The sequence below is a fragment of the Scylla paramamosain genome, chromosome 6, assembly GCF_035594125.1.
Source record: "Scylla paramamosain isolate STU-SP2022 chromosome 6, ASM3559412v1, whole genome shotgun sequence".
Lineage (NCBI taxonomy): Eukaryota > Metazoa > Arthropoda > Malacostraca > Decapoda > Portunidae > Scylla > Scylla paramamosain.
Window position 1 is genome coordinate 29,118,415 of NC_087156.1, and position 25,262 is coordinate 29,143,676.

General features: G+C 40.1%; 1 protein-coding gene across 12 annotated transcripts in view; it reads left to right on the plus strand.

Moving 5' to 3' along the window:
* The window catches only part of LOC135101581 (cytosolic purine 5'-nucleotidase-like), a 53,563-nt gene that overhangs the window by 22,947 nt on the left and 5,354 nt on the right, over window positions 1–25,262 (plus strand). For 6 of the 12 annotated variants that reach the window (XM_064005723.1, XM_064005727.1, XM_064005716.1 and 3 more), the window contains 7 exons: window positions 6,559–6,844; window positions 8,481–8,554; window positions 14,424–14,541; window positions 15,785–15,880; window positions 23,278–23,518; window positions 24,170–24,346; window positions 24,756–24,927. In XM_064005723.1, the coding sequence (XP_063861793.1) occupies window positions 6,795–6,844; window positions 8,481–8,554; window positions 14,424–14,541; window positions 15,785–15,880; window positions 23,278–23,518; window positions 24,170–24,346; window positions 24,756–24,927 (928 nt within the window). In that variant the 5' untranslated portion in view covers window positions 6,559–6,794. Of the gene's footprint in view, window positions 1–6,558; window positions 6,845–7,834; window positions 8,071–8,480; window positions 8,555–14,423; window positions 14,542–15,784; window positions 15,881–23,277; window positions 23,519–24,169; window positions 24,347–24,755; window positions 24,928–25,262 lie in introns of all 12 variants that reach the window. The other 6 variants (XM_064005717.1, XM_064005720.1, XM_064005718.1 and 3 more) reach the window with 2 other exon arrangements.

Genomic DNA, 25,262 nt, shown 5'->3' on the forward strand with positions numbered 1-25,262 from the left:
ACATGGGAAGGGGAGGAGAAGGAGGAGGAAGACGAAGAGGTGGAAAAGGAAGCACATCATTCAGCTGGTAACTCAGAATGACAGTTATTCGTGGCCAGCTGGTGAGGGGAAGCTGTTGCATACGTACCTTGAGAACACACGAGAATACCCACCTAATCCTTTGCTAAGGGCGCCTTGCTCTCTCACCACAGCTATTTTCCAAGGCCACAGAGATAAGTTGCCGGGTTCTCAAGAGTGTGTCTCCTGTTAATAATGTAGAAATCTTGTTAATCTGTCATTAGAACCATAAAAAAAAAAAAAAAGCCTTTTGAAAGTAGTCAAGGTGCTGCCCAAGAGTGTTAAAAAATTATGGTCTTGTATGTGATTGTGTAGGAGTTTGTTTGCTTTGGTAGGAAGTCTTCATTAGATGTGTTACGCTCCCATGTTATGTTACGAGTATATTGATGTGTGTGTGTGTGTGTGTGTGTGTGTGTGTGTGTGTTTTGTTTATTTATTTGTTATTTTACTTCATATTAAGAGCATAAGAAATAAGGGAAGTAGCAAGAAGCCATCAGGCTTACACGTGGCAGTCCCTGTATGAAATATACCTACCTATATTGTATAAAATAAAACGTGCAAGAAATTCGGTGACGTGTATAATGATTAGATCTTTCTCGGAACTACGCGCACACACACACACACACACACACACACACACACACACACACACACACACACACACACACACACACACACACACACACACACACACACACACACACACACACACACACACACATCACGTTTCTAGCAGACAGAGTAGCATGATCAAAACGTCACAGTTAAGACCACAGATAACTGCGGCGTCAGGGCAACCAGCGACTACCAAGGACTCCAAACACCAGCAACAAAAACACTTCGCTCTCTGTTCTGAGTGGGGAAGGGGCTTATATGACTAGTGATACTTTAATTATGATTCTACGATATGTGAAAGTTATTAACTCTATCTGACGTGTTTTCATGATTCTGGTTATCGTTCAGTGAGCATTCTCCACCATGAATATAAAAAAAAAACACCCATGAGAACCCGATTAATTCCCAAGCCCTTTGAAAACCGTTCAGATGAGAGATAGCAGCGTTTCAAAAGACAGTTCCAGCACGTTGCTAGGAAGGAAGTAGGCAGCTGGAGCAGGGCGTTAGAGACAGGGAGGAACCAGTAAGGATGGCTGAGTTATATAAGGTGTGACTCGTAAGGAACTGTCTGACGGAGTGGGGCGGGTGAGAGCTGGGGGCGAGGCGGGGACGGATGGCACGCTTGCTGGCACGTGGGTGATGGTGCTGCATCATCCCTCCCTACCCTCTACATCTTCCCTTCCCGCCCGATACCACTTCCCCCGCGTCGGTTCTCGCTTTGGAAGTTATATAGACTCCTTGGTTCTCTCTCTCTCTCTCTCTCTCTCTCTCTCTCTCTCTCTCTCTCTCTCTCTCTCTCTCTCTCTCTCTCTCTCTCTCCTCTCTCTCTCTCTCTCTCTCCTCTCCTCTCCTCCTTCCTTCCTCTCCTTCCTTCCTTCCTTCCTTCCCTTTGTAATAAACATCGCCCAAGTAGTCGCAACACACACACACACACACACACACATTTAGTTCCAGGAAGACGCTTATAAGTAAGAACGACAAGATGTGCTCTAGAATAATAAGTTTTGCTGTATCCTACATTAGTTTTTATTTTTCATCTTCGTCTTCGTATCCTCTTTTTTCCTCCTTCTCTTCCTCTCTTTTTTTTCTCTTCCTTCTTTTATTCTTGTTTTTTTTTTCTATTCTTCCTCTTTTCTTCTTTCTTTCAATCTTTCTTTTAATTATTTATCTATTTATCACATTCTTTTCCTCTTTTTTCATTCTTCCTTCCTTCCTTCCTTCCTTCCTTCCTTCCTTCCTTCCTTCCTTCCTTCCTTCCTTCCTTCCTTCCTTCCTTTCTTTCTTTCTTTCTTTCTTTCTTCCTTCCTTCTTAATCCTCCTACAGGAAATCTCACATGTAGATCTTATTACTTTTTTGTAGCTTCCCTTATTTTCTTATGTTGTTGTTGTTGTTGGTGTTGTTGTTGTTGTTGTTGTTGTTGTTGTTGTTGTTGTTGTTGTTGTTGTTGTTGTTGTTGTTGTTCTTCTTCTTCTTCTTCTTCTTCTTCTTCTTCTTCTTCTTCTTCTTCTTCTTCTTTCTTCTTCTTCTTCTTTCTTCTTCTTCTTCTTCTTCTTCTTCTTCTTCTTCTTCTTCTTCTTCTTCTTACTTCTTCTTCTTCTTCTTCTTTCTTCTTCTTCTTCTTCTTCTTCTTCTTCTTCTTCTTCTTCTTCTTCTTCTTCTTCTTCTTCTTCTTCTTCTTCTTCTTCTTCTTCTTCTTCTTCTTCTTCTTCTTCTTCTTCTTCTTCTTCTTCTTCTTCTTTTCTTCTTCTTCTTCTTATTATTATTATTATTATTATTATTATTATTATTATTATTATTATTTCGCTCCTTCCTTCATTTTTCTTTCTTTCTTTCTTTCATTCTTTCTTTCTTTCTTTCTTTCGCCAGTGTCAAAAAAGCTCGCCGTGTGTTTGCTTTGGTGTGTGTGTTGGTAGTCCTTGTTAGTTAGATCCCTGCAGGTCCACACTTGCCTTGGTAATGGAAATGAAGAAATAAATGTGCGACTATGAGGGAAACTTGTCGTCAGGCGCGCCATGTCTTATCAACGATACTGTTTATTCGTTTTTAAGTAGGGTAGTGATAAGTGTGAGCTTTGTGAAAATTAACAAGAATATTCTCTCTCTCTCTCTCTCTCTCTCTCTCTCTCTCTCTCTCTCTCTCTCTCTCTCTCTCTCTCTCTCTCTCTCTCTCTCTCTCTCTCTCTCTCTCTCTCTCTCTCTCTCTCTCTCTCTCTCTCTCTCTCTCTCTCTCTGACTGACTGACGTCTTTCGTTAACTTTCAGAGCAGAGCAGAGAGAGAGAGAGAGAGAGAGAGAGAGAGAGAGAGAGAGAGAGAGAGAGAGAGAGAGAGAGAGAGATGGGGGTTGGGGGGAGAATTCAAGGTTAGAATGATAGCCATAGCCAAGCATAGCCAGCACAGTCCCAAGGCCGCTGTTGCCTGGCGGAGCACGGCATGGCAAACATTCTTTTCCCATGTTACGAGTTTCTCACCCCACTCAGGGCAAGGCGGTCTCTTACGCGCGGCCTTGATATATCGCACCCATTACTCAGACGCAAGACTAAGGATGTTATGTAAGACTTACTTAAGTGCAATTTACGCACACACAAAAACTGGTTATGAGATGAACATGTGATGCTTTAAGTAATTTATAGATACTCGTTCAATGACATTTTTCCTTAAACATTTCCTCTTGTTTCGCACAATTAACAGGCGCTGGTGGAAATTATTGGAATTTTTTTTTCAAAGGTCTTTCCACGATTTTGGTGAGGGTTTTGCTAGGGATTTGTGTCATTAATGGTAGAAGAGCACCTTTGAGAACCTGATTAATCATGTGTAGCCTTTAAGGATAGTCCTAATGAGAAAGCAAAGAGTTCGGTCCTTTGAGTAACCGAGTATAGCAATCTAGGGATGACTAAAAAACAACAGGACAGGCAGAACTAGATGAAATTTTACTGAAGCGACCTGGAATACGAACGGATAGATGGCAAGAGATGAGTCGTGATAAAAGAACAAGGTGCAAAAGAACATTATCCTTAGAAAATGGAGTATAGTAATCTGGTGATGAAGAACAGGCAGCAGGACAGACAAGAGGACTAGATAGAGCGAAGTTTTAATAGGATGACTTGCAATACACGATCGGATAGTTGACAAGATATGAGCTAATAAGAAAGAAGCTTTGCGTTCCAGAATACGATCCTTTGTGTGGAGTATAGCAATGATGATGAGTAGACAGCAGGACAGACAAGAGAAGTAGATGGAGTAAAAAATTTTCTGGGGCGACCTGCAATACACGAAAGGATAGGTGACAAGAGATGAGTGGAGAGGAAGGCTTAGCGAACCTTGCTCTGTAGTGGAGTTCTGTTGGTTCGTGATGATTAACGTTTAAAAAGATAAGGATCAAGTCGAACTGCCCTTGAAGAACGTACCTGGGACAAGTATTACGAATGATTTCAAGATAAGGTAAACTATTAGGTAATGTGAACCTGAAGATTGGCACGGAAGGAAGTTTGAAGAGCTCTCGAGTTTGTTAGCGCCAAGTAAACAAGGGAAGAGAAGGGAAAGGGAAATGAGAGACCTGTTCAGAATGTTAATTCTCATTGATGTTTTGAAGGAAATGACGATGCTGTGTGTCGTAAAGTCGGGTCGTTAGAGAGAGAGAGAGAGAGAGAGAGAGAGAGAGAGAGAGAGAGAGAGAGAGAGAGAGAGAGAGAGAGAGAGAGAGAGAGAGTTAAATCGCATTGGTTATAAGCACCAAATAAGTTTATAACCATGTGGTGCAGAGAGAGAGAGAGAGAGAGAGAGAGAGAGAGAGAGAGAGAGAGAGAGAGAGAGAGAGAGAGAGAGAGAGAGAGAGCACAGCTATTACGTCAGTCGCACGGAGGAACGCCATGACGTAAGGTGATGAGTCAAGTCGTCGCGGGTGATAAGGATGCGCACAGTAATTACTATCTAATCATATCTTACGGTAGCACGGGGGTGACGAAAGCGATCCCCCGCTACCCTGACAAAATCCAGGAAGTGCTGAAGTTATCGTAAGAAATACCTTGAATTCGTGAGTGTGTTTACTGGCGATGAGTTTATAGGCAGGTGTGGTCAGGTGTATCGCCTCCTTTGAGGTCTCTTTTTTTTTTTTTTTTCCATGTTAAGGAGTACGGAGTTTTTTTTTCCATGTTAAGGAGTACGGAGAGAGAGAGAGAGAGAGAGAGAGAGAGAGAGAGAGAGAGAGAGAGGAGAGAGAGAGAGAGAGGAGAGAGAGAGAGAGAGAGAGACACGCTTATAACGCCGCTCCCAAAAAGAAACTGCTGGTGAAGAAATTAAAGAGTTGGTCAGTCCCAGTCTAGTTCAGTGGTAGGCGTGGGATTGCCTTTGCTTAGACTCCCACTTGCGTTTGTATTTTCCTTGCTTCTCTTGTCATTTCTTTTATTCCTGGCGAGTTTTCCTCTTTCTTCTGTTCCAAATTTCGTAGCCAATTCAGCTTCTGCTTTGGTGGGTCCAGAGGCGGTACTGGAGCGATAGGACAAGTGACAGAAATAAAGATTATGATTGGACAAGTCTCGTAACAGAACAGTTTGAGAGAATAAGCTGAAAGTTAGGAAAAGGTCAAGAATATTGAATGCAACAGCCAACTTTGGTTTGAAGTCGAGGATACAGTATGAGGGAACGGAGAAGGGTCAGCAGCCAGTGTTCAGGCTGATCAGGTTCAGGTTGTTGTCGGAAAAATGTCTTCATTCAACGGTGCTTCCCTTATTATTCTCTTCTCTTCTTTTGTTCTCGTTTCTTCTAAAATTTGTATAATATTTCTTTCGCTTTTTCTTTTTCTTTTTCTCATCAATTAATAATTTTCCCAGTATCTGGTTTTCTTCTGGAGTAGTGGCTCTTTCCTCCTGTCTTCCTCGAACACCTGATTTTCAGTGTGGAATAGAAGGTGAGGTTTGGAGGAGGTATAGTGATGGTCCCTCAGTTTGCAGGTTAGATACAAAACCTCGAAATGTTGCAGAAGTTAAAATAGCGAAGGTTAGAGGGAGGCATCATGACACCTACCAGTGGGAAAGGACAACCTGAGCTGGAGACATCTTTGGTTCCATTCCTAGACAGAGACTCCGAGGCTGTTATATTACGTGGCATGAGTGCAAATGTTGACGTTAAGATTGTACAGGTGTTGGCAGTGTGTTGTGCTCTGTCAGTAGTAAGAGACTCGACACGTGCTTTACGCGTGATTGGTAATTTTTAAAAGGCGCTTTTGTTTGTTCATCTTTGTTTGGGAAAATAAGAAAAAAAAAAAGATAAAAACTTGTTGAGTGAAATGTGTGTGTGTGTGTGTGTGTGTGTGTGTGTGTATGTGTGTGTGTGTGTGTGTGTGTGTGTGTGTGTGTGCAAGCGCGCCCCGTGTGCGTGCGTGCGTGCGTGCGTGCAAGCGCGAAGATCAGTCGTCGCGGATGAGCTATTAAAAATAGGAGAGTAGAGAGCCGGGAATCAGTCCAACCTCCTTTTTCTCACCCTTGGCCACTCGTCCTCAGCCCCGCGCTTTATTCTCCTGCCGGTGTAAAGTACAGCGCACGGTTCATCGTCCACCACTTTACGCGGGGCGTGTGTACTTTATATCCCAGCGCACCTCAACACACCAACACCCTGCCCCACCTATACCACCTCCCTTGCCCTACCTTGCCCTGCCCGCCTCCCCGGTCCCCTCACCCGCCCTAGGCCACGTACTCTTTGCCTCAGTATTGACTCAACAGTGTCTCTGAACTACTTTTACTTGTGGGGGTCAGAGAGAGAGAGAGAGAGAGAGAGAGAGAGAGAGAGAGAGAGAGAGAGAGAGAGAGAGAGAGAGAGAGAGAGGCACTATCTATCTCTACTATGTTTTTTTTAAAGAGAATGTTAATGTAAGTCAATGTTCCATCATGCAGGTTATCAGTCTATCTATCCCGTTATCCTGTTCCTGGCAAGTGACGTTTGCTATAACAGACTGACTAACATATCACAGTCCCTGACACTTGGAAAAAAAAGTAATAGGCAGAGGAAGCAAGAAAAAAAAAAAAAAAACTATTATAAACCCTTAGTGTGCCTAGTGACGCGCAGTGTGGTGAGAGACTACAGCAGCAGGAGTTCCGACAGTGGTGGACGCGTCTTCGTGCAGCCCGCCATGATCAGTTACGGCACTCTACACAAAGGTCATGAGGTGCCAGCAAAGCGGTGAGTGTCTCTTCTGCCTCTCCCAATCCTCTTGTTCCGCCCGCGCACCTACAACACCAGCGCGCCCGTCCACAGTGTAGCCATTGTTGTGCTTGGTGTCTGTTTTATGATGTAGTGTGTTAGTAGTCGTAGCAGCAGTAGTGGAAGGAGGAGTAATGGTAATAGAGGTATTAGTTGTATGAAGATGAGTATTATTATTGCTTGTAATAGGAGGAGGAGGAAGAGAACAGTAGTTGTAGTGACTGATTGAATCAATGCACCAGAATAACGGAATCATTTGCGTTAGTAGTAGTAGTAGTAGTAGTAGTAGTAGTAGTAGTAGTAGTAGTAGTAGTAGTAGTAGTAGTAGTAGCTGTAGCAGCAGCAGCAGCAGCAGCAGCAGCAGCAGCAGCAGCAGCAGCAATTACTGTGACAGCACTCCACGTACGACAGCAGGTAAACACAAGTAGCATCATCACAAGGTGTACAGCAACAAGGAACACCTGTGTATCATTTTCCCTCGTATTGTATTGTTTTTAGAAATGTTTTGAAATGATGACACAGAACATTATACTGTGGCGGTTGTCTGCACATTCCTCCACTCCGCACACTTCGCAGTAAAGAAACAACATTGTAAGACCCACCGCACAGTTCAGTATGTTTTTATGGGAGGACTTAAACCTTTACAATACACCGAGAAATAACAGTCATAGTTACACCATTCAAAATCCTTGGTACAACAGCAGATTCCTTTAACACTGTCCCTCCTGTGAAAACGCCTCCCTTCCTTGCATAGCTGAAGCACAGAGGACAAGAAAGGAGAGAGAGGAGAACGTTATTGCTTACTCCTTAGACATCTTCTCTTGTTCCTATCCTTGCACTGCTGAGATATGGAAAATGAGGAAGGCGAGGGAGGATGGAACACTATAGAGGAACACTGCAGGAGACTTCTTAGACTTAACCCTCCTCATCTAACCCTCACACCTCTTTATGTCCCTCTCCTTCCACCAGTGATAATGAGGCGAGGAAGGAGGGAACACAATAGCAGGCTACCACACAATCTCTTCCTCTCGTCCCTCTCTTCGCGCCGCTGAAGGGAAGGAGAGTGGAGAGGGAGGCAGAACACTATAACAGATTTGCTTTATCTACCTCGCCTCTTGCCCTCGCCCATCTCTGTCCACGGTTGTAGATGTGGAAGCTGAAGAACCGAGGGAATGAGAAGCAAACACCTACAGCCGTTGTCAAAAGTCGAGTATTTATGCACTTACTTCCGCTGCACTTTGTGTTTTCCCTCAATCTGAAGTCTCCTATAGCTGACAGTTGCAGATCAGAGGACTCAAGATTGTGGGAAAACACGAAGAACAGTGGAAGCAAGCGCAAACCAATCAACTTCTGACTGCGACTTCCATTGTGTTCAGTAAAGTTTTCCCTCAACCTTAAGTCCTTTGTAGCTGACAGCCCCCTAAGGGAACAACTGACAGATTCGTAGCAGTTCGGAGGACTTAGATTGACGGAAAATTCTATTAAACATAATGGACGTGAATGAGGCATGTTACCTAACTTCCGACTGTACACATATATCTTGTACTGGATTAACCTTTAGTGTCGTATTAAGCAGGACCTTACTATATTCTACCTTTCTCTCTTTCACCCACAGAGTCTTCGTCAACCGCAGCCTCCACCTGGAGAAGATCCGCTACTATGGGTTCGACATGGACTACACGCTGGCAGGTAGGCGACGTTGCTCCCTCCACTCACCTGTTGCCCTACTACCCTTTGTCTGTGTCTCTTCCCTGGCGTACCCAAACTTTCACGTAGGTAGGCCGGGTCTTGCTGCTGCTTTAGGTACAGTCTTGGCCAGATGTTGAGTGACCTGCTCCACTTGCACCATGTTTTCTGCTTTTTTTTTTTTTTTTTTTTTCTCTCTGTCATTAGTCATCTTGCGTACCGACAGTCTCCTGCAAACCAAATTGCTGACAAACTACAGATAGATTGGAAAAATTTAAGATTGAGGGAAGACTCTTGTGTCCATATTTTCAGGGTGTCTTATTTCTGCTGTTTCAGAAGGCTGAACTGAAACTTACTGGAGGTTTTTAAGGGTGTTTTCATAATTTTAGTGATAATTTAACAAGGATTCTGCATTATTAATATGAATTTTCTGGAGTTTTCATGATTGTAATGTTAATTTAACGAGGATTCTACATCATTAATAAGAAAAGCATTCATAATAACACGACTGTTCATCTGTGGACTTTGAAAATAATGCATAGGCTCACGTGTGTTTTATCTCGACCTCTTCAAAAAAAGTTTTAGTGGAAGTCACTGGAGGTTTTTAAATGTGTTTTCATGATTTTAGTGATAGTTTAACAAGGATTCTACATCGTTAATAGGAAAAGCTCTCATAAAAACACGATTAGTCGTCTCTGTGGCCTTTGAAAATACTCCATATGAGGAAATAGAACTTTTAAGAGTGCTCCGGTATTCGATTTTGTATCATGACTGCAATGAAGAGAAGTGAGTGAATGTTTTGTTTCCCCAGGCGTACGCACCCAGACGTGTGTGGGTGCGCGAGAGAAAGAGAGAGAGAGAGAGAGAGAGAGAGAGAGAGAGAGAGAGAGAGAGAGAGAGAGAGAGAGAGAGAGAGAGAGAGAGAGAGAGAGAGAAGGTTGTGGTTATTTTTTTATTATTATTTTATACCCAAGGGAGGAAAACCCAAGAGAAGAAAAAAATCAGGAAAAAGAAAATCCCGATAAATATCTCTACCAAAAAAGTCGAATATATATATATATATATATATATATATATATATATATATATATATATATATATATTATATATATATATATATATATATATATATATATATATATATATATATATATATATATATATATATATATATATATATATATATATATATAAACAAAAATCTGTTATCTAAAAAAGCTTATGTTATTTTTCTCATGTGCTATTGGGGAAATTCTAACCTGGTATAAGAAATACATGAAAGAAGAAGGAAAAAAAAAATGAGAACTAGTGAATTATATATTTCGATAGAAAAAAAGGAATGCCACTCAGTGTTACGCTTTCATCACTCAGGCTTACACCAAGTAAGCATTTTCTCAATACTACGACCCTTAGCCGTACATACTACCTACGTATTAGCCACTCGACCTGCAGTATTGCCAGATCGTAAGTGTAACATCCCAGCACAGTGGAGAATGAGAGCGGAAGAGTGCATGAGCTTTGACCACGACTGTGCAACCTAACCGTCCCGTAACCTTATCCTTGTCCCTTACGATCTCCAGGGCTTGTTAGTGATATTCAAACCTCGTCAGTGTGGTGGAGGGCGTGCATGTGAGACTATTTATAGGTCGCATTTGTATAGCATTAGGTGAGGGGAAGAGGACGCAGGAGTGGGGAAAGGATAAATTAGGTATCCAGGTCAGCGGGGAGAGGAGCGCTGGCTGGCTGGCTGCCTGGGATGGATGGATGGATGGATGGATGGTCGTGTTCATCAGGGCATTCTCCTGTCACTGGGATTGTTTCAAGGGCCACAAAACGATTAGTTAGTATACTGTGGATTTCTTTTTCCCCTTTGATTGTTCGTAATCCTTGTTGAATTATCACTAAAATCATGAAAACAATCTTGAAATAGCTTTTGCTCATGAACACAGTGCTCTTTGGAATTGTCTTCAAAGGCCACAAGCATGATTAGTTAGGCTGTTGTGGGTAGTATTTCACTTAGATCGTGCGTAATCATTGTTAAACTATCAGTAAAATCATGAAAACCCTCCTTGAAATCTCTCGTGTTCGTAAACGCATTATTTTTTCATTGGGATGGTTTTCAAAGGCCAGAAACAAGATCAATGAGATTATTGTGGGTGTTTCTTTTCTTTTTTTTTTTATTTATTTTTTTATAGTACACAGTCTTTGATGAACTACCACTACTCATAAAAACACCCTCGAAATCGCTCTTGTTCATCAGCTCATCATTCTCTCACTGGGATTATTCTAAGCCCACAGAACGATGAGTTAGGTTGTAATGGATATCTTTTCGTCTTAATGGTACATACTCCTTGTTAAACTACCACTAGAATCGTGAAAACGCCTTTGAAATCTCGCATGTTCATCAGTACATTATTCTCTCATTGCGACTGATTTCGAAGGCCACAAAACATGATTAGTTCGATTATGGATTTTTTTTTTTTTTTTCGATAACACTATAACCATGAAAACACCCTTGCAATTTATCGTGGTCATCATCTCATCATTATCATCTCAAAGGTCACACAACATGATTCGTTACGTTAGTATAGTTGTTTTTTTTTTCCCCATTGATAGTACATAATCCTTGACTAACTATCACTGAAAAGTAAAATCATGAAAACATCTGGCATGCTCTTCAACGCATTATTATCCCACTGATATTGCTTTCAAAGGCCACTCAGCATAAGTATAGTCAGGTTAATAGGGGCACATTTTTTTTTTTTTTTTTCGCTGTACATAATCCTTGTCTAATTATCAACAGAATTATTAAAAAAACAGCCTTGAAAGCGCCAATAACTTCCACTAGATCCTGTTGAAAGTGGTCAAAAATGAGACACGGATACGTTTTTTTTTTTTTTTTTTAAGGATTGGGAGCCGAAGTGATGAGACGGTTGGCGAGGGTCATGTACCTTAAGACTGAGTGAGGTACATACGTATATTGAATGAGTTGCAATTCTCGTCCACACCAAAAGCACCGCTCGTCTTTGTAGCATCTCTAGAAAGAAAAGAAATAATGATAAAAATAAAGTAATAATAAAATGGTAGGTAAGATAATAATGATAATACTAATAATAATAATGATGATGATGATGATAATAATAATAATAATAATAATAATAATAATAATAATAATAAGAAGAAGAAGAAGAAGAAGAAGAAGAAGAAGAAGAAGAAGAAGAATATAATAAATAGTAATAATAATAATGATAATAATAATAATAATAATAATAATAATAATAATAATAATAATAATAATAATAAAATAAATTAGCTAATGAATAAACAAATAAAAGTATAATTAATAAAATGGTTAAGTGGACAGGAAGCGTGCCAGCCATTCCTTTAACAATGCACTATCAGCGAGCAGCTCGAGACGCATGCCAGCCCACCAGGAAGTGTTTGTGTTGTGGCACGTAGGCTTTAAAACACCACGGGTAAGGGTGCTCGTCTCCAGGAATCGAACCAGAAACTACCTCACCCGGAAGCGCGCCTCACAACTAAAGGTGACATTGCCCGAACCGGTTACCGCGGTAGGCCTATTCAAAGAAATCTCAACACGGGGTGAGAGAGAGAGAGAAAGAGAGAGAGAGAGAGAGAGAGAGAGAGAGAGAGAGAGAGAGAGAGAGAGAGAGAGAGAGAGAGAGAGAGAGAGAGGTATGCTGGTTGAATGTGTGTAAAATAAGTGAAAATAATAATAATAATAATAATAATAATAATAATAATAATAATAATAATAATAATAATAATAATAATAATAACAAATGGTTTGTTGATGTGTGTGTGTGTGTGTGTGTGTGTGTGTGTGTGTGTGTGTGTGTGTGTGTGTGTGTGTAATGTTAGGTGAAGTTCAAATGACAGTCATGGAAACAATATATATATATATATATATATATATATATATATATATATATGTATATATATATATATATATATATATATATATATATATATATATATATATATATATATATATATATATATATATATATATATATATATAGACTTAAAACCAACACACGTAGGAAACTTTGTGTATCTTGTGTGTCCATGTATGTACTTTTGTATTTATGTGATTTTGCTTATGAACTTACTGTAACTCAAATTATACCAACTAAATGTAATGTCCACCTCTTTTGAATCCTGTCCCTCTACCTCTTTCACAATCAAGTTTATTTTTTTATGTGTTTATTTAGTTTTTTTTCATGCTATTTATTTATACATTTATTTATTTATTTATTTATTTATTTATTTATTTATTCACTTCTTGTTTTCTTTCTCTTTCCTCCTTTCTTCATTCACTCATTCATTTATTTTTATTTTATCGTTTTTTTTTCATTATCATTATTAGTAGAAGTTGTAGTGTTTTATATATATATATATATATATATATATATATATATATATATATATATATATATATATATATATATATATATATATATATATATATATATATATATATATATTATGTATTTTTATTTATTTTTATTTTATTTTTTTTATTTTCACCACAACGAGCCAGCCATCCTCCATTCTCAGTACTAAATACCAGAAGACGCACGCCTTTTCCTGGGTGACCGCCGCCCTTCGCCTTTCCACCACACAGCTCGAGGGGAAAAGAATTCCTTTACCGTCTCGCATCCGCACCCTCTCGCAACACCTGTTCATACCCTTCGTATTCCCCACTCCTGTGTTACTAATGGAAGCTTTCGGCCCATATTCAGAAACCCCCTGTTCTTTCACCATGACTAATTCCCAGGGCCACAGAAATGATTAGCCAGGTTCTCAAGAATGTTTCTCTTGTTAATAATATAGAAACCCTGTTAACTTGCCACTGGAAACGTAAAAACACCCTTAAAAATCTGTGCCACTTCAATTAGAGCCTTTTGAAAGTAGTAGAGATGCGCGCAGAAGTGTTTCAGAATATGATCCGACTTAACCTCCACAGGTACCGCATGGTAGTAGTAATACCTACAATAACTAAAGGCACGGTGTAGAAGTTATAGAGAAGTTATAAAAAAAAAAAAGGATCTTTTCGTGACTGTATAGGCGTTATCAGATGAAGGAAAAGGTGTGGAGGGTCACTGGGGAGAAATTTCGTTACTCTCAAGCTGGTTTGCTGCGACGGAGACGAGCGCCTCTAGCAGGGAAGGCCGTGGGGTGGAATACGATTATACATATTATACCGTGTTCATGGTGAGAGGAAAGCGAATGAGTGGAGTGACTGGCTGTTGTGGAAAATAGTTGTAGCTTGTTTAGAGGAGGAATGAATGAAGCAGAAGTGGTGGTCATAACACACACATGCACACACACACACACACACACACACACACACACACACACACACACACACACACACACACACACACACACACACACTGAGATATAAGATTCCCGCATTACTAAACTCAATTATATGTAAGGAAATATTTCAGTGTTTGATGTCGATTTCCATATGATGATTTTCTCTCTCTCTCTCTCTCTCTCTCTCTCTCTCTCTCTCTCTCTCTCTCTCTCTCTCTCTCTCTCTCTCTCTCTCTCTCTCTCTCTCTCTTATAAGTTTTCTCCCATTTTCAATTGTCAGGCAGAGAAGTTTGTCTATGGCATTTCCTGTGTGTTGTTGTCGTTGGCTGTGTGTGTGTATGTGTGTGTGTGTGTGTGTGTGTGTGTGTGTGTGTGTGTGTGTGTGATGGTGGTGGCGCTAAAATTCTAAACACACACACACACACACACACACACACACACACACACACACACACACACACACACACACACACACACACAGCTTGACGGCATATTATCATGATACGCACTCGTCTTCCCCACACAGAGTACAAGTCACCGCAGTATGAGACGTTGGGTTTCAACTTTCTGAAGGAGAGGCTCATTGACGTGGGCTACCCTGAGGAGATTAAGGAGTTCGAGTATGACCCGTGCTTCCCTATCAGGTAAGGAGAGAGAGAGAGAGAGAGAGAGAGAGAGAGAGAGAGAGAGAGAGAGAGAGAGAGAGAGAGAGAGAGAGAGAGAGAGAGAGAGGAAGAAGGCATGAGGAGAGAAAGGGGAGGCAAACAAGCAAGCGAGCAAGGAGATTAAATATTCGATAAAGAGGAGGGAGGGAAGAGAGGGAGGAAATGACGAGAGAGAGAGAGAGAGAGAGAGAGAGAGAGAGAGAGAGAGAGAGAGAGAGAGAGAGAGAGAGAGCAACGGCTACCTCAGCACTGTCGACTTTCTACTGTTGTTTTACTCTTTGTTTCTTTTTTTTTTTTTTCAGTGTAATCTCGAGGAGCTTTCTATAAGATGAATAATTCCTTGCGTGGCATTTCGTGAAGAGGTTTTCAGAGTCTGAGCGAAACGTGGCCAGTAATTTTCATCTTTTGGGACCTCATCGGAGTCATACTTGCTGTTAAAGTATATCAGACAAGCAGGAAAGACACAGTAACAACTTGACAACTCTGAGGTAGCGATTGTTTTCTACGTCTTCTGCTTCCAAGGCGGGATGAATGAATACCTCTCACAACTTGAAAGCAGCCTTATTTTTAACCATTTCACTACGATAAACAACGATTCACAGCACTAAGAACAATGTATGGTATCGTTATAAGCACGTACAAGAAAGAAGGGATAAAAAAAGATATATTTTAGATTTTCTAGTTCGTATATGTTTGGAAGTGTCTGTAGAACAAGAGGAAATGTCTCACAGTAGTTATTGACTAAGGAAAAGGTTTAATTAAGCAATACTTTGGAAATTAACAAATAAGGATTTCAGCAGTGAAAGAGTTAAAGGTGACCCTCTGTCTGAACAATTTACCAACAATAACAATAACTTCCAGAGAATCAGGAGGGCATAATGATTAATGACGAAACACCTACACCTATATATTCAAGTGTATGGGTAAAATTTTAACCCTTTCACTGGTAGGCATTTTTTTTCCGTGATCATCTGTAAATTTATACAAACTTATTTTTTGTACTTGTCTCTTAAATAGTAATCTAGCCTTGAAGAAACAAAATTAACTTAGTTTCTTTTATTTATCGCTGTTTCTGTCATTGCAAACATTTTTTTTTCACACTTATGGATATTAATGGGTGATGAGTGGAATATATGATGCTGGTGATGGTGGTGGTAATGGTGGTGGTGGTGGTGGTGGTGGTGGTGGTAACGTCTTTCCTTTTTCCCCTTCTCCATTCTAGGGGACTGTGGTTCGATCGCACTTATGGCAACCTGCTCAAAGTGGACGGTTTCGGAAACATCCTCGTGTGCATCCATGGGTTCCAGTTCCTCAAGCCGTAAGTAGCCTTTTGCACTGAGAGAGAGAGAGAGAGAGAGAGAGAGAGAGAGAGAGAGAGAGAGAGAGAGAGAGAGAGAGAGAGAGAGATGTGGTTATTGTTTAATGTATTAGGAGGATCTGAAAAGAAGAGCATGAATGTTAATAATCTGATATTGCCTAGTAAGAGAGAGAGAGAGAGAGAGAGAGAGAGAGAGAGAGAGAGAGAGAGAGAGAGAGAGAGAGAGAGAGAGAGAGAGAGAGAGAGAGAGAGAGAATGAGAATGTATGTATTTGCTGTGACTAATTATGATGCAGCAATAAAAAAGAAAAAAACAGCTAGTGACTTCATGCATGTATGTATGTACGTAACTGCGGGAAAGTGGCTTACTGGGCAACATTACACAAGAAGTAGCCAAATGACCTTCAAACATCCACATGGAAGAAATACTGCCGCGTTATACATTAGTTGTGTGTGTGTGTGTGTGTGTGTGTGTGTGTGTGTGTGTGTGTGTGTGTGTGTGTGTGTGTGTGTGTGTGCGCGCGCGCATGCAGATCCGTTCATTAATGATAACGGACAAGCAAGAGGATGCATGGATGTCAACTAATAAAGCAAGAGAAAATGATAATGAAATGAGGGTTTGCAATAATACAGAATGTGTGCGTGAGAAAAATATCTATGACTTATTGTGTTCTTGTGTAAGTCATTGGGAATTAATGAGAGTGTTCTCATGATTCTTGTATACGTACGTCAGTGGAATTTTCAAGAATTTTTTCATGATAATGATGATTGCTAATCAGGCTCTTATGTAAGCTGTTGAGGTGTCCAAGAGCGCTTTCATGAATGCAGTGATGGGTACAGGAGATATAACAAGGGTGACGTAAGCAAAATTCTCAGGATTAGTAATCAGGATAAAACATAATGGGTTCAAGATTGAAAAATTTAGGTGCAAGAAAAAGATAGAAAGGAATTGGTTCTCAAAGAGAATGGTAGGTGAATGGAATGGACTCAGTAATCAGGTTGTTAATGCTGAGCCATTGGGGAGCTTTAAAGGAAAATTAGATAAATTTATAAATGGGAATGATAAGTGGAAATAGGTATGTTTCACACAGGGACTGCCACGTGTAGGCCTGATGGCTTCTTGCAGCTTTCCCTATTTTCTTATGTTCTTATGATTCAACCCTTTAACTGCTGCGTAGACTCTTGTGTAAGTTATTGGGATTTTCAAGTGTTTTCATGTGTAGTTACACATGCCCTTTTGTGTCATTGGGGTTTCAAGACAGTTTTCGTAATTTTAGTGATATTTTAACGTTCTTCTATATAACTTATTGGGGTTTTCAGAAGTGTTTTTGTATGTCATTAGGCCTTTCAAGAGGTCTTTCGTGATGTTAGTGATATTTTAACATGTTCTTTTCATAGATTATTTGAGTTTTCAAATAATTCTAGTGACAGTTTAACCCTCTAACTTCTATACTTTCTCCCTTCAAATTTAATTAAATAGTCTGGTGCTCGTTAACATAATTTCGAAAAGCGCCACTGGCACCAAAACGGGTGATCGAATGGTTCCCATCTTTTAGTGTTTGTAGCTTTATTTTCGGTTAGTAAAATCCTTTATGGTTATTAAAGTGAAGTAATAAGTGTTTTATTGCCTTCGTGCGTGCCTATCGCCATTAGCGTCAAAAGGTTACGAAGATAAGTTGAATTTAAATATATTTTTTAGACATAACCACACGAACTTCAACTGGTGTAATAGGTACGTAGAATACAGCGTGATGAATACAGATATGTAAATCCAATGTTGGTTGTTGGTGATAAACTGGTCATTAGGGTATATGGGGATAGAGAAAGGGTGATGAGAGAGAGAGAGAGGGAGAGGGCAACTGTAGGTGGAAGATGCAGTGATGAGTGAGGCAAGCTTCCCACTTCTATTAGGTCTTCTCATCACTTTCGTCATTATTTACACTTCTTTTCCACTCACTTGCTCTTCACTTCCCCCCACTCTGTTACACCTTCCTGACCTCAAACGTCTCTTAATGAAGTTTCTTTTATCATATCTCCCTGAAGTTCTTTTCCTTTCTCTCTCCACTTTTACTTCCCCTCATCACTTTCATCTTTAATCTCCAGCTCCATTACTAAACTCTCCTTGTTTATCCACATTTTTTTTTTAGTTGAATCTCCAACTCCATTACTAAACTCTCCTTATTTATCCACATTTTTTTTTAAGTCCTTATTGCTCTCGTCATTATTCTCACTTTTTCTTTTACCCATTTTCTCCTTACTCCTCTCCATTCCCTCCCTCACGTATCTTCCTAACCTCCAACATCCCTACTATTTTTATTCTATCCTCCTCCTCCTCCTCCTTCCCACCATTATTTCTCTCACTTCCGCCACCTTCCACTTCTTTCATTCTGTCGCTCCTTCGGGTTTGTTTGTTCCTATCCTGGAGATCTTTACAGTGCGTGTTCATCTTCAACATTTTTATCTTGAGCGTTAAAGAAATAACGTGTGTAGTATTACTGATTAAACCTGTGTCTTTCCCCGCATACCGTTAGGGCCTGATACGTGATGTGGTGGGGCTCACTCAGCCTTGCTTATGATAGTACCAGTTATTCGATTTAGTGCTTCCAGTATTGCAATGTTGAGAATTCCTTGCTGAAACGCGATTTTTGTATGTGTTTGTATTTACTTGCTCTGCGTATTGATATATATTTATGTTGGGGGATAAGCGTATCTCTCTCTCTCTCTCTCTCTCTCTCTCTCTCTCTCTCTCTCTCTCTCTCTCTCTCTCTCTCTCTCTCTCTCTCTCTCTCTCTCTCTCTCTCTGACTGACCCGCTCCTCTCCTCTCCTCTCCTCTCCAAAAAAAAAAAAAAAAAAAAATTCACTGACGCCTGCATGTAGATAAGTCATTGCGCCATTACAGTCACTTGCTAGCTTTGAGATCACCGGGGGGCAATGCGCAAGGCTTTGTGTGGTGCTAATGAGGACATCAGCATTAGACAGAGCTCTGAGTGCAATGTTGGCGGGGTGGGTGACAGCCGGGACTAAGAAGGCACCCACCTACCCACCCACCCATCTCGGTTTGTCAGTGTGTAGTGGTGTGTTTTATTATATTTCGTTTACACTGCAGAACGTTACGTGTTGTTGTTGACTCTCTCTCTCTCTCTCTCTCTCTCTCTCTCTCCTCTCTCTCTCTCTCTCTCTCTCTCTCTCTCTCTCTCTCTCTTCTCTCTCTCTCTCTCTCTCTCATAAACATTTGCAAACTCCACTGAATGTTCGAATATTATCAGTTAGCCTCTGTCAGAAACAACCAGTCAAGTATTCATTCGAGAGTAAGAATACTAATATTGATACACTTTATTAAACACTGTAAGGGGCCAGCAAGAGCATTGTTACTGTATCGTACTATTACCTAAAGTCGGCAAACTCGCGTGATCGGAAATAGTTTGAATGTGGATTCCCCTTCACATGTGTACGAAGGAAGGAAGGAAGGAAGGAAGTCACTGGTATCCACAGAGTAGACTGAAGTCCCATAGTCGAAAGTCAGATAACAAAGTTTACGTGGAAATAATTGCTAATAATGTAGTCTTATAGAGTGTATTCACTCATTTCATCAATATCCATGCCAGCTGCTCTGATATGGTTTAGACAAGAGAGAGAGAGAGAGAGAGAGAGAGAGAGAGAGAGAGAGAGAGAGAGAGAGAGAGAGAGAGAAAGAGAGAGAGAGCAGATGTTATTTATTCGGTTCTCAGTAAGATAACATTTAAGTAGGCTACGTTTATATCTACGTATATCATTATGACAGGTCCCTCCTAGGCTGACGGAGAGAGAGAGAGAGAGAGAGAGAGAGAGAGAGAGAGAGAGAGAGAGAGAGAGAGAGAGAGAGAGAATATATTATGACGCACTAAATTCACGACAAAATCTTCGATGGAAAAAAAAAAGAGCACGATGGTAATGGGAAGTAGTAGTAATACACACAGTTGTCTTCATAACATGCCAGGACCTACGTTGTGTTGTCTGCACCACTCTATGGTGAATCAAGATGGTCACTGGTGCCATAGTAACAGTGGCGGAAACAAAGTAAATTCCGTATATGATGAAATTTATAGCTTCGGTGTGTGTGTGTGTGTGTGTGTGTGTGTGGGAGACGGGCCAACTCCTCGGCGACGCACTCCCTTCCCTCGTGCACCTCCACCACCGCCAGTCACTACTGCCGCCACCCTTTATACGCCTTGCATTCGCTGCTGCGTCACTGGGGCCTGGGCGTGTGTATGTTCCCATTGTATGCACAGGAATGTATTAGCCAATCAGAGCATAGGCGTGCTTCGGTTCATGTTTGGTGTAACTTATATTAACACATACATTCTCAAACGTTTTAGTGCCGTGTTTACTTTGTGCAGGATTTATTTAATGTTTTTTTTTTTATATAGTTTTAAGGATGTTCTTAAAACTAATATATAATTGTGCAGCTAGATTTATGCATTATCACAAAAAAAAAAAAAAAAAACTCGGGAACCAATCCTGTTTACCCTTCGAAAATTTTCCTCATGAGTCATAAACATTTCAGAATACGTGCCGAGAACAAGGATCTGGGTTTTCTCCCTATAAGCTACACGAATCTGGCACTATTCAGTCGCGCTTCAGATTCAATATGATGTTATTCTCACAGCAACTTCCCCGCGCAGTCTGAAATGTAGAATGATTTATGTTAGGGTGTTATAGGTAGCGAACGATGAAGGTCGATGGGTCTTTTAATGCTCGTCAAACTCATCATGACATGCTATTTCAACGGGAAGTTTCCTAAGCAGTCTCAGATGTAAAACCATTATGAATGTAAGTATTCCCAATCAGACTACAAAGACAGTGCGTCTTAATGTACAGAATGACGCAGTCACGTGTCACTTCCATAAAGATTACCCTGTGCTATTTGAAATTATAGACCGGTAAATAGATGGATAGATAGAACTTTTTTTTTGTAGTATCGATCTAATTGTCAAGGTCGAGTCGTTTCCCAGGCATTTCAAGTGTTATCGATCTAATTGTCAAGGTCGAGGCGTTTCCCAGAAGGCAGAGGGAAAGAAGCGGCCGTCGTCCCCAACAGCCCTCCACGCCTCGCCCACGCTGGCATCACCTTGGCCCCTCGGGTGTGTGGCGTTACAACACGTGCCGATCCTATCTGCGCTTTGGTCACACCCCCTTAACCTTCACTTGACGAAGTTCTCAAGCCTGCCTTACGCGGAGCAGGGAGCGGAATTACGACACGATGTGAAGATTATATATAGAAAAGGCAAGGTTAGGTGGCCTAGCCATCCTTTCCCCAGCAGAGCAACTGGGAGGTCATGATGTCACGCTGTCAGCTGATGCTGTCACTTCTGCGCTCCCTCATTAATAATGTGCTGCTGTATAAGACATGTTGCAGGAGCAAGGCTGGTGGTTTAATTGCCTCTTACAGTATCTAGAGTCGCTTGTTTTCCGATTACTTTGTGCCAGTAGAGTGAGAAAGAATAATTTCATTAATCAGGTGTGACGAAATTTATTGCGCTGAGTTTGCAACACTAACACATGATGCATTCACGTCGTGTTGGCTATCGATGGTGTAAGGGTCCTTGACAGAAGTGCCTAGCTACGTGATAGAGGAAGGGAGGGAGGGAGGGCGTGCTGAAAGGGGAATAAGTAGGTGATAGCAACCTCTCTCCTTCCTTTCCTTGTAATCTCGATTCAACAAACGGTGGCCTTTACATAGCCTTTCATCTTTGAGGTATTTGTGTCGCGTTTGTCACAGTACTTCCGCTCGCCTGGCAGGTGTTGTGGTGCAGTACTCTTTGTAATGTTGCACAAAATTTGTTACTATAAAAGTAGCATCGAGATAATTTAGTTGATGTTGCATTATAAGTGCTTTCCTGATTTGCCTCGAGATATAGAGATTGATAGAGATGATAGATAGGTACATAAATAGTGAATATGTACGTAGGTATTTGAATAGGTAAGTCTGTATATATATATATATATATATATATATATATATATATATATATATATATATATATATATATATATATATATATATATATATATATATATATATATATATATATATATATATATATATATATATATATATCAACATCAAGCCTGCTATATAAATACACCCCTAAAATTACCCCACGCTCCCATCTGCTGCGACCCGACGGTGCTATTTGCAGCCCTTAAAACGCGAGGGTTTTCCCTGGTGGAAGTTGCCACACTTCAGTTAGCACCTGCTGGCCGCCTGATGGGAGAGAAAGGAAAGGGTGTCAGGGTTAATGAGAAGGTGGAAGTAAATACGGTATATAACAGAGTAAGAAAATATTGAGTAGGAAAAAAAAATTGCTGGTAAATGTTTTTTTTTTTTTTTTTTTTTTTTTTTTTTAATGTAGGAAGGATACTGGCCAAGGGCAACAAAAATCTAATAAAAAAAATGCCCACTGAAATGCCAGTCCCATAAAAGGGTCAAAGCAGTGGTCAAAAATTGGTGGATAAGTGTCTTGAAACCTCCCTCTAAACCTCCTCTTGTAGTAAATCAGCAATACCGACATTTTTTTTTTTTTTTTCCTTGCTCTATGTCAGCGCAAGCCAAGGTCTTTTTTTTTTCACTTCGTTTTTTTTTTTTTTTTCCCTCATACATCAAATAATTCTTGCCATGTCGTTTGTACCATTTTAATCCTATTTCAGTTTAGCCTGTACTACTGTCATTCGCCGCCACAGTGCCAAGAGCGGGACAGTGAATATTAAAGTTATCCGTAAATTGAGGAAATGCTTAAGGTCTTTTTGATATGAAAATCAAGGAACATTAAATTTTATAATTCAGTCATTTTCTTGCTCTTAGTATATGGTGATCATGTCCTGGGAAGAAGCTTAGAATTAATTAAATGATTTATAGTCATAATTCTAAGACCTTCAATAGTGTCACTGAAAATTAACTAATTTTAAAGACTGATTCATAATGCACAGCTCTGTTATCAATGCTCCATGGCTTTGATGCCTGGAAGAAATTATTTGACGGTGCAGTAGCAAAAACTGTAATTCTGTGTTTGATTTTTACTTTCTTAACATACTGTGTAATCATTATTAAGCTTAAGACCCGGGATACTTTAAAGTAACTGTAGAAAACTAGCCTCAATATATGTAATTTCTAAATTTAGTTCATCCAGTACATAAACTAACATCACATTATATATTAATATTTGTTAGTAACTTTGGATATCTTATTAAATCCATTTGTTGTTTTCCTTCTTCTTACTGTGAATGTGTTTTCGGTGTTTTTGTACACTTAACTTTGGGACAGTCAAGTCTTGAGACTGATGTGAACTAGATAAGGAATAGGCACATGATTCTTGTCATCACATATAATGAAAATTTGAGTTTTTGTTCCTCCCCCACAGGTCTGAAGTGTACGAGCTGTACCCCAACAAGTTCATCAACTTGGACGAAAATCGCATATATGTCATGAATACTCTGTTTAACCTCCCAGAGATATACATGATTGCCTGTCTCATGGACTTTTTTAGTAACTCCAATCAGTATGTAAAATGTACTGAGGGTGTTAAGTTTGGGGACTTCTTCATGAGTTACAACAGCATTTTCCAGGACATCAGAACAGCCGTTGATTGGGTTCACACAAAGGTAGGGCATATTTTTATTTCTACAACCATTCTGCATCTGTTATTTATATTTTCCAGCACAGTGGTTTTTACTTAACCATACTGCAGAAAGTCCAAATTTTCACAACCCATTTTTGTGAAGTTTAGGAATTAAATGTGTATTTTATATAAATATAATTAGATGTACAAATTTATGTACAGTGGTGGATATTATAGCTGCTAGACACAGTCAAGACTTGTCTCCCTGCCTGTACAAAGATGACATGTATGCTAATAATTGTTTTGTTTTTGGAATTTGTATATACAGTGCCCAGGGTGTGACTATTTAAAGCGAATGTGTAAAAGACATAGAAGGAAGTGTTGAACTATGGTAGTGAATTCAAAATTAACTATATTTTGTCAGAAATCACCAAGAGACTGCACTGAGATGAAAAAATTCAACTGACGTTGAAACTTCGTCAAATACGCACATGAGGAGAATGAATCAAAGATAACCAGAAAGATTGATTTGTGTACACTGCAGCCTATAAAATGGAGATATGAAAATGTGGGATAAAATGCCTGGAAAACTTGGCATGTTGTTTTCATCAGATATAATCAACATTGACAGACCAGTTCAGCAACATACTTTTATGTGAAAACAAGAAAACTAATGTGGATTATTTTCCTGCAGGGAGAGCTAAAGAAGAAGACTGTAGAAAATGTTGAAGAATATGTGCACAAGGACGAACGACTTCCCCTCCTACTTGACAGGATGAGGGAATCTGGTGCCAAGGTGTTCCTTCTCACTAACTCTGAGTACTGGTACACAAATGCTGTCATGGGGTACCTACTTGGCTTTCCAGATAAGGTAAATAGTATATGTGGTTCCTGATGACTCATTATCATTATCCAGTAAAAATTACAGAACACACTATACAGAACAGACCTGATAACACTGCTCATGACAATGCTCCTGTACAGTAAAGCAAACAGACACCAGCAAGATATGAAGGTTATAATTTATTTGTGCATATCACTTCTGGATATCACCCAGTATCAAATCAAACACTAGCACAAAATTTAACCAATCATATACTCCATTGTGGTTCTTTATTGTGCTCTGTAAATCAGTATAAGTCCAGAGAGAAGCTTGGTTATAGCTGATGGCTGTTGGAATTTCTAAGAGCTCATTATATTCCATAGAAGAGTTCTAGGGGATATTCATTAAGTTTGCAATCTGTATTGTCTCTACAGGTACAAAAACACTTTCTTTTCAGAATGGTGATGTAAGAGACTGGAAGACCTATTTTGACTTCATTGGAGTTGATGCAGGGAAGCCAGGATTTTTCTCAGGTGGTACACTGCTGAGACAAGTGAACTGCAGTACTGGTGAACTTAGATTAGGAACTCACACAGGAAAACTTAAACAAGGACAAGTATGTTCAGGAGGTAAGTTCAGAGTCTCTCTCTCTCTCTCTCTCTCTCTCTCTCTCTCTCTCTCTCTCTCTCTCTCTCTCTCTCTCTCTCTCTCTCTCTCTCTCTCTCTCTCTCTCTCTCTCTCTCTCTCTCTCTCTCTCTCTCTCTCTCTCTCTCTCTCTCTCTCTCTCTCTCTCTCTCTCTCTCTCTCTCTCTCTCTCTCTCTCTCTCTCTCTCTCTCTCTCTCTCTCTCTCTCTCTCTCTCTCTCTCTCTCTCTCTCTCTCTCTCTCTCTGAAAGAATGTCTGAAACATTTTCATCCCCCCCCCCGACACACACACACACACACACACACACACACACACACAC